Source organism: Carassius carassius, chromosome 4 (assembly GCF_963082965.1).
Source record: "Carassius carassius chromosome 4, fCarCar2.1, whole genome shotgun sequence".
NCBI classification, from domain to species: domain Eukaryota; kingdom Metazoa; phylum Chordata; class Actinopteri; order Cypriniformes; family Cyprinidae; genus Carassius; species Carassius carassius.
In genome coordinates, this window is record NC_081758.1 from 18314489 (window position 1) to 18324436 (window position 9948).

General features: G+C 37.9%; 1 protein-coding gene across 1 annotated transcript; it reads left to right on the top strand.

Annotated features, from left to right (window-relative positions):
- Window positions 1–817: 817 nt before the first annotated feature.
- LOC132138886 (arrestin domain-containing protein 3-like) lies at window positions 818–9073 on the top strand. The gene is made up of 8 exons (XM_059547712.1): window positions 818–1300; window positions 3676–3757; window positions 3857–4004; window positions 4098–4200; window positions 4762–5018; window positions 5989–6151; window positions 6422–6564; window positions 6674–9073. Exons 1-8 carry the CDS (start codon window positions 1021–1023, stop codon window positions 6740–6742), a joined length of 1245 nt encoding a protein of 414 aa, XP_059403695.1. The 5' UTR covers window positions 818–1020; the 3' UTR covers window positions 6743–9073.
- The last annotated feature ends 875 nt before the right edge of the window (window positions 9074–9948 follow it).

Consider the following 9948-nt stretch of genomic DNA (forward strand, 5'->3'; position numbering starts at 1 on the left):
ACACAGAAGGACGAAAGAGTTTGTGCAGCCGCTGGGAGGCGCATCCGTTTTTGACATATTGAACCAGCATAGCGGATAAATCTGCATGTGAAAATATTTCAATCAACCTCATCTTCTATAATACTGATCTCTATTATAATACTGATACTGATCTTTTTTTCCTACTCCTTGTGCCATCAAGGCTGATACTGATTCTGCATATACCATTTAAAGGAATAGCCTATTTACACAACGTTTAACACAAATCAATTTAAACTCGAATTATAAAATTTGAAATGAAATATATGAAATTAAGAATATATAAAAATATGGGGGAAGGATACTCAATTGACCTAATATATGGGGTGGGGTGGGGGTATATATTTGAAAGAGGGTTCCTGCAAAAACTCAGTTCAAGTGACATATATTATGACATAAAAGTTATCTCTTTATCAACATCTAAAACCATGTTTGCATGTGTGTGGGGGGGGGGGGGGTAAATACATATAAAAAATAAATAAATGCTCTAAACTGCTTATGTTCCTGTTGTGCATCTCCATTGAGTAACAGAACCACAAATGTTTAACAATCTAAAACATGTTACTCTTATAACCAAACTGTTCAAATATTAATGTGGGCTCTACATAAACGTGCGAAAAATGTCTAGACTTCCACGTATTCTTTTAATACACTGTTCAGCTGTTCGCTCTTATTTGTCTCCTGAGTCCAGGTCAAAGAGCTGCACAAAAAGCGGAAGAAGGGGGACGGACAGGAGCCGCGCGCATGCGCACTGACTTGTTTTTCACAAGAGCAGCGCTTAAAGTGAGCTGGTGGCGAAATTTCACCGTCTTTCATTGCAGACCGTCAAGCCTTCACCGAGACGCGATAACAGCATATTTTGCTGTTATTTAGCTCTCGCATCTCAATGACACTATCCAGTGTTTACTCTCGGTTTTTTCATAAGAGAATATTTTCATAGACGTTGCCTTGTGATTTTGTTTTGTCTATATAGAACTTTGTACATTTTATTTTCTTGCCACCATGGTGCTAGGAAAGGTGAAGAGCTTCATTGTAACCTACGACTGTCTAAATGACAGCAATGTCCCTGTTTTCTCCAGTGGGGACTCAGTCTCAGGAAGAGTTATTATTGAAGTCACCGGAGAGATTCGTGTGAAGTCACTTAATATTCATGCAAAAGGATTCGCAAAAGTTCGTTGGACAGAATCACGAAATGCTGGATCCAACACTGCCTACACTCAAAATTATACAGAAGAAGTTGAATATCTGAATCATAGAGACATCCTTATTGGCCATGAAAGAGGTAAGCATAAAGACCAAACATGCTCTTTGTGTAGATTTGTTCCGAAAAGAGCTGTTGAATGTACTGGTGGGATGCTCAGTGGTCCAGGATGACATGACATACTTTGGATGCTGCACAGTACTTGTTGACTAGTGGACCTGTATAGACTATTGTGTGCATTCATATATATATATATATATATATATATATATATATATAATATATATATATATATATATATTATTTTCTTTTTCTATTGTGTTTATGTATTCATTTATTAAAACCGACTGGCTAATTAATCAAAACAAAAAATGCACCATACACAGAATATAACATGGCAGACTCATCAATCATGCAAAATAATGATTTGACAATAGACGTAGATGACCCATTTTTACTATCCCGTTTAAATCACCTAAATGCGTGATATTCAGCCTTTTTTTCTATTTTGATTATACTTATTATGCATTCTTTCTGCTGTCAGTGAAGTAGCTTGAATGAATGGTGACCACACAGTTTGCTCATCTCTTGCTACAGCCAAATCAATATTAGTTTCGGTGCTCCATCAGTATATTTATTTTGGGAAAATAAAAAAAAAACTACGTCCATGATTTCTATATATTATGACAGATATATAATGGCAGACCTTTCGGCATTATGTCTTAAGTTTCCACCCATTGTTAGAAGCGGTTCAATCCTGTTTTGATGCAGTGTCTAGCCGTTCTTGTCTCTGATTGGTGGAGGCGTCAACGTGTCTTCTATGACATCATGCTTTTGCGGAAAGTGAGAGAAACAGCAGCAACTTTGCACCAAGGGCTGTAGTGCACATACTGCACATACTGTAGCTAAATTTAAATGCATTCAGTGGTCCAATATTCAATTGTCAATGCTGACTGACAACCTAGGTTCTTTGGAAGGTTTTTTTTTTTTTTTTTTTTTGCATACACTGTTGGACTCTTCACACTTGAAATTGTTAAAAACATATATTTTTTTAAATCCTGGGTAAATGTATTCCCCGGTTATCTTCTTTTACGCTGTACATTTATAAACTCTCGTTTGTATATTTAAGACGAAAACTTGATAAATGAATGCATCTTGCAAGCTGTTTTGATAACTGCTAACTTCGGTATGACGTTTCAAGTTTGTCCGACTTTCTAAGTCACTTTTAACGTACAAAATCAAAAACAACTGTCTATTTTCACCCCAGTTAACGCAATAAATTGTTTGATATTTGTAATGTTCCCGTAGCTACAGCGCGCTTTACAGTTTCTGCAACTGCACGGAGCTCATGAATATTTAATGAGCTAAATATAAGGCAGTTAATTGGTCGTCTTTTGCCAAAAAAAAATTGCTTTTACTTTCTATCTGTTTTTATACAGCCTATGGTTCTACCACCGCATTGTTTCCCACTGTACCGCCGGCATCAAAACACCGGGTTACAAAATTACAAGTGTGAAAGTTTGCTTAACCCAGTGGAAAACGTGACTTGTATTTTACATACAGTCATTCGTTATTTTGTATATTTGTTAGCCTGAGGTGGCTTCTAGTACAGGAAAAGCGACGTTATTTGCCTTATGTTGAAACTCTTTGTATACAAATCAAGTAGTGCATGTTATGACCTTGTTAGTTGTATGCAGTGTTGTAATTTCAAAGAAATGTATTCCCATGTAAAATTCGAATCTAAATCATGTGTAATTTGTCTTTGCCGCTCCTGTATGATTGACTGGTTACAATAAAGGTCGATATATTATGGAAACTGGTCGGTTTTCTGTCGTTTGTGATTTCTGGTGTGTGTTTTTTGACATATGTATCTCACGTGTTTTGCTGAATGGGAGAATACTCTTGAGGTCCACGCCGCAGCACACGGGATTCAATGGGAGGCTGCAGCACACTGACTGGATAATGAGCGCGACGGCTCCGGTTTAAGCCGGTCTTCTCTTGCTGGTTTCTGCCCTTGATTGACAGCTTCGTGCCTGTTTACCATGGCTCCGCTAAGCTGAGCGCTGAGCTGGCAAAACGAAAGCCACCGGTGCTCATTAGTGTTACACAAACAAATTATTTAACATTGGAAGTTTGCTAAAAATGTACCTTTAGTTTCACTTGAACTGCAGTGGATCTTGAGCATGTCTCTCCCATTCAGAATAAATATTGAAAGTGAATACACCATCATAATACATGTGATAAAACACTCATTCACGGGTATGACATAATATTGATGCATATCATGATTTGCTTGGGTTTATGAGAATCAACTTCTTTATCAAAGGGTGTTTTACATTCATGCATTTAGCAGAAATGTGTGTGTTTGATATAGATAATGTAATAAACAAGAAGATGATGCTTTCATTGCTTTGGCAGGTAAGGTATATTTGGAATATTATTCTCTTCTGTTTCAGATGATGATAACTCTGAGGAGGGACTCACCACTATTCATTCAGGAAGACATGAGTATGCATTCAGCTTTGAGCTTCCACAAACGTGAGTGTCGGTCGGATGTTGCCCCAAACCTAATAGTTATTCACCTTCACTATATGTTGTGATTCTTATTCAAATGTTCTCTGTGTTGTGCACGTACAGACCTCTGGCTACCTCGTTCGAAGGAAAGCATGGCAGTGTGCGCTATTGGGTGAAGGCTGAGCTGCACAGGCCGTGGCTTCTGCCCATGAAGACCAAGAAAGAGTTCACTGTCTTTGAGCACATTGACATCAACACTCCTCTCCTGCTGGTGAGTTTTTGCATCACTTATTCATCAATGCAGTGTTGAATAATGACCAGTTAAGGTTCTTGCATTTTAAAGTTTTGTTATTCTATTTGGCAGTCTCCCCAGGCAGGAACTAAAGAAAAGACGCTATGCTGCTGGTTTTGCACCTCAGGTCCAATCTCCTTAAGTGCCAAAATTGAACGAAAGGGTTATACTCCAGGTGAATCTTCAATCAGTTAACATTTTCACTAGACATTTGGACCCCACTGTACTTTTACATGATGGCTGCAATATGCATAATCAATAAATCTGTTTTATTAATTATTTTTCAATTAATAAAAAAGCATCTGACAGGTACAGCCACAATAAACTCTTAACTTTGTTTGAAGCTCTTAAGGGGATAGTTCACCCAAAAATTACAATTCTGTCATCATTTACTTACCCTCAACTTACCCCCGAACACGTATGAATTTTTTTCTTCTATTGTACAAAATATCTTCTTTAGAAAGAAATTTATGCAGGTTTGGAACAACATGAGGATGAATAAATTATGACAAAATGTGAATTTTTGTGTGAACTTAACTTTAACCTTTAAACTTTGCCTTTAATGTCTTCTCATAGCCAGAATTGTTAGTCACTACTGTAAAGCAACGTGACTGGCAATAATCAAATTAATTTAAAATCATTTTTATTATCAATTTAATCAGTTAGTTGTTGCAGCCCTACATGTTCCCCTTCATACTATTTTGTACCATTAACATTATACAATATCTTTATACAGGAGAGTCTATTCAGATCTTTGCTGAAATTGAAAACTGCTCCTCGCGCATGGTTGTGCCAAAGGCCGCCATTTACCAAACACAGACCTTCTTTGCCAAAGGGAAGATGAAGGAGATAAAACAATTAGTGGCCAACATCCGAGGGGAGTCACTTTCTTCTGGCAAGACGGAAACGTGGAATGGAAAGATGCTGAAGATCCCGCCTGTATCACCCTCCATCCTTGACTGCAGTATCATTAGAGTGGAGTACTCACTCATGGTAAGTCATGTGCTTTTATAGTTTGGGTTGACTTTGAAGTCTTCTGGGGCACACATTGTGATTATCGATAATCTCTACAAGTGCTGGTCATCTTTATAGCTTCAAAATGCTAGTAATGCAGTAATTGGAAAGCTTTCCATGTCAATTTCAAGCAGCTGAAGGATAATTTCCTTGAAGGCTCTTCTTGCGCTTCCACAGATGCAGCCCTGTGAATGATAATAAGATTACACAAGATTATGGCAAGTTCTCTCCTGCACATACTGATAAGAAGATCAGCCTAAAATATCTGATGAAATTCAGGCCAGTGAGTGTTAATTGCCTATTATCCCCTCTAACCAATCTGTTAGTGCCCTTCTTGTGTAATGGTTAGGACCTACTCATATCTAAGTATATTGAGGAAATGTTGATTCATAGGCTATGAATACATAAGCAATGTTATATGTATTGCCTCCTTCAAATTCTTTAGTTTCCTGCCTTTTGGCAGACGCTCTTCATCTTAAATGATTGAAAATATGCTGACTCAATGAATGGGTCATCCCTACTTGTTTAAGCTGGATCCTGGAGTCTGCTTGTTAACTTGAATTGTGATGTATCGAATACTGTTTCAAGGTCTAAATCTCTGCTTTATTTCAATGCCATCTCAACAGCTGTTTATGAGCACTATTCATGCCTGTCACTCTAAAAACCCACAATCCTGGACACCAATATTTTATTAACGATTAAGAAAAGATGAATTACTGTCTGGCCAGCTGAGATTTCAGTATAACGTTAAAGGTTAGATTTATGATTTGCAGTAGTCCTACAGTGCACTGTGATTGTATATTAGAACCATTTGTTTGCTTTTGGACCCAGACACAGTAACACTTGATGTCAGACATAACAACCGAATGGTTCTAAAAGCTGTATTTACAAATCAAGGTGCATTGTTTGTGAAAAGATTAACCTAATATTCCAATCATTTTATCTTCAGGTGTATGTAGACATCCCAGGAGCCATGAACCTGTCTTTAAACCTGCCTCTAGTGGTTGGCACCATCCCTCTCCACCCCTTCGGTAGCCGGACATCTTCTGTGAGCAGTCAATGCAGCATGACCATGAGCTGGTTAGGCATGACCCTCACTGAGAGGCCTGAAGGTAAGGAACACTCACTTAGTGCTACTTGTTTGGAGGGATGTTTGCAGTAATAGCAAAGATGCTGCATTCATGGAGGCAATGGGATTTGAATCTGTCCTTTTTCAGTTTACACATACAGTATAGGAAAGACTGTAGAAGTCTTCTAAATTGTTGTTTACTGTTCCTTTGAATAAGACACTAAAGAGGATGTGGAGATCACATTTTGTGCCAAGAAGAAACAGATAATGTGGTTGACACGGTAACAGTATACATCGCTTTTGCTGTGCGCAGCTCCTCCAGAATATGCAGAGGTGGTCACAGAACAACAGAGACAGAGCTGTCTGGAAGTGTCATCACGGCGGGACAACTTTGATGGCCCGCTATTCGCCTACATCCAGGAGTTCCGCTTCCGACCCCCTCCACCCTATTCTGAGGTAAGCTTTTAGTTTAGTGGCTAAAATATTTCTATCAGGGAACAGCTTTCAGCCTTGTTTAAATGCGTTTATCTCATGGCAGCTGTTTCTTTGTTCCCCTCTCCATCAGACTGATCCAAATCCAGATCAAGACACATCAACCGCGGAGCAGCGACTCGACACCTGCCCATCACGCTGAGAAATGCATGGCATGAGTCCAAAGGGATTGGGCTTTAGGAGCTTTCACTTTTGTTTATCTCCCAATGACAGCGATTGTTCACTTTGCTGTCACTACCGAGAGAAAACAAACCTCTATGGGAAAAAATCCAGATGTAAGGGGCAGGAAGTTACTGTCAAATTACCTGACCAAGATATTCAGCCCCTTGGATGGAACACGGCCCATCGGACTAAGCCTGCAGAGCTTTGTCAAAGTAGTCACTTTTCTCATGCTTTTCAGTAAAGGTTGACAAAGAACATGCAGGCCTTGTCCGAGATCTGAAGAGAAATGCACACTACAACCACAACCATTCGCAGAACAGCTGAGAAACGTGTCATCCTCTTGCCTCAGTTTTTTGTTTTTTTTGCACATTCCTTTTCCTCACTTGGGTTTTAAGATCGCTGATTGTTTTAGTTCAGTTTTCAGCCTTTTGGACTAAGCAACGGAATGCTCTCACTTGAGCCACAAGCAACACAGAGAACTGATTCTGAAGAATAACAGACTGACGTAATGCACTGATCTTGTTTAAGCTCTTTTGAGATCTGTAGTGTTCATTGATTGTGTTTCCTCATTCAATAATCTGCTCTTGGTAACATGCTATCTTGACGCTCTTGTGACATTGCCTCACCAACTTATAAGTGTTGCTTTTATTTTATTTTCTTCTGTTCACATGGACTTTATTTTCAGTTCTAAATGTAGAATGCCTTTAAGCCAAACATGGTTTGCTTGGTGTTAAATTTGTTGCACATGTTGTTTGATCATGGTGCAACAGTCCTGTTCCAGCAGCTCTTGCCGCTCATGTGCGTGACAGGAGCCGAGAGATACGTAAAACCGGGGTGGGGTCCGGGCAGGCAGCCTGAAAAGTTTGTTGTCTCTCTGTTTGTTGGGTGTAGCAGTGCAGGCTTTAAAATTGCAAAAAAGCACTCATTCTCAGGTGATCTTCTCACTTTGCCAAATGATGAAAACAAAAATGGTGTAGATTATGTTTTGATTGCACTGTTTCAGTTCAAAGAAGTCTATAGAAGGAATATTAGATTCAATATTGAAAAACACATTCAATAAAGAGAGAAGAAGATATGCACAAAGATGCAAGTCGGCTTTCAAAGACTTATGACATTCCCTTTTTGTCCTGCTGCACCAGAAGTCATAATGTTTCTGCAGACCAGTGAAGCCAGATATGACCCAGAGGATGACACAGATGCTTTAAAAGCCAAGTTGTAAAGCAATACAAGGACTATGGATCCGATCCAGAGATGTCCAAATCCAGTTGAAATGAGTTGTACATTTGTTTTTAAAACTCGTTCAACTACTATATAATGTAGTTAAGGCTCTGTTCATGCTTGGCTTTCATTAAGCACTTTTTTTTTTACTGAATTGAAACAAGAAATCTGCTCATGTCTGGTTGAGGTCTGGAGAAAGTTTAAACCAATACCAATGTAGATAGTTATAGATAGTAGAATTAGTCATATGTGTTCATACACAGTCTGTGCGTTATAGGTTCATCTGTAACGTAAAGGGTTTATAATTGGGCAATTGTTTTGTTTTTGTTTGGAGCAAAGTTGTCTTAACAGTGGCCTTGATGAAGAACTGATTTTACCATGCTTTATCATTTATGTAAGCCTCACTAATAATCATCCTATTTTCTTTTAGTCCTAGAGATTGCTGTTCAGTTTAAAGCGACAAAAAGGGAAAAACAAAAAGTCCTTCAAAGCGAGTGTTGATCATGCCACTTTTGAGTTGAACGGGTTTTGGATTTGTTTTCATTTATTGGTTCTGATGATTATGTTGGGCATTCATTGTGTTTGTTTTTCAGGCAAACGACCATTAGATAGATCCTGTCTTCTCAATTATTATGGGAACAGTAGCTGTAGCACACCTTAGAGAAATGGATGACCCATTTCAGAACTGAAGAGATGATTTTAAGAAGATCTGCTTCTCTATTGTGTTTATAGTTTAGGATTGAACCAAAATTGGCCACTAAAGAAAGAATTAGCTTTAAATGCAAAAAGAAAAGTGCTTCTTTTTGTGGTTGGTCAATATTACAATCCAACGCTTGGCCTTCCGTGTAGTCCAGTGTTAAAGCTAAACTCTTGACTCTGTCAGGAAACACCTTTAGTGGAAATATGATGTGTTTTAGAATTTAAGTGCAATATTTTATTGAGTTTATTTTGCCTCAGTGGTATATTTTGTCTTATTTCATTGTGATTTCATTTCAGAGATCATTATGAACATTAGATACTGAAATGTATGTTCATAATGGTGTTAACTTTTGTATTAGTTCTTCCTTGGAAATAAATAAACCTCCATCCATAACTTCAGCTGTACTTCTGTTTTATTTATAACAAAACTACGCTGGCAGTAGAGCATCAAAGGAAACAGGCTCCTACTTAGAATTTAAAACATGAGCAAAATCTGAAATAACTTCATTCCTGGTCTCTCACTAAAAACAGTGCACCCACAGGATGTTCTAGTAGTTTCACAAATAGTGTCAATGAAGAGTTTTAGGTGATACTTCTCTATAAACATACCTCTTTAATTTAGAGTGCACATCAAATACCACAAATTTAATTTACACCATCCTCCATCAGAATCTTTCTGTTTTTCTCTTTTACAGAACCAACGTTTTCTCTTTTAGTCCTTTTCATTGCTTTATTTTAAGATGCAGAACATTTCAAGATAAGACTGAAACCTCAAGGTGTTGGACTTCAAGACGCCAGCTTGGTTTATAGGGGTTAACCTTCTGACCTCAGCTTATCAGGTGGCACTAGGGTCAAGAAGTGACCATGGGGTCAAGTGAGGTAATAAACTTTGACCAGCAGGGTTGGTTAAAAAATACTAGCTTATAAACTAAGATTCATGTTAGAACAGACCCAAATAAAGAATTTTGTTATAATACAAAAATATATATAAACTGTGGCTTAAATTAATATAATAGTTATTGAATTTAGTTCCTTACCATAATTTCATCTAATGAATTTAAATTTTTCATAATCATAATTTACACTGAAATGCTTTTATGCCAACTTATTGCTCAAATGGCTTATTTCATACGACCTTCCGGTTTCACAGACAAGGCTTAAGCCTAGTCCCAGACGTAAGTCTGAGCTTAAGTCTTTCAACTGAAAGTAACTTGCACTGATTGATCTTAAAATATGTCAGTGCCCTTGTTTTGTCAAAAGATGCACACC

Coding starts and splice junctions, on each gene's coding strand:
- LOC132138886 (XM_059547712.1), top strand. CDS start 1,021: ATGGTGCTAGGAAAGGTGAAGAGCTTCATTGTAACCTACGACTGTCTA. Junction 4,005..4,097: donor TCAACACTCCTCTCCTGCTG/GTGAGTTTTTGC, acceptor TCTATTTGGCAG/TCTCCCCAGGCAGGAACTAA. Junction 6,565..6,673: donor CCCCTCCACCCTATTCTGAG/GTAAGCTTTTAG, acceptor CCTCTCCATCAG/ACTGATCCAAATCCAGATCA.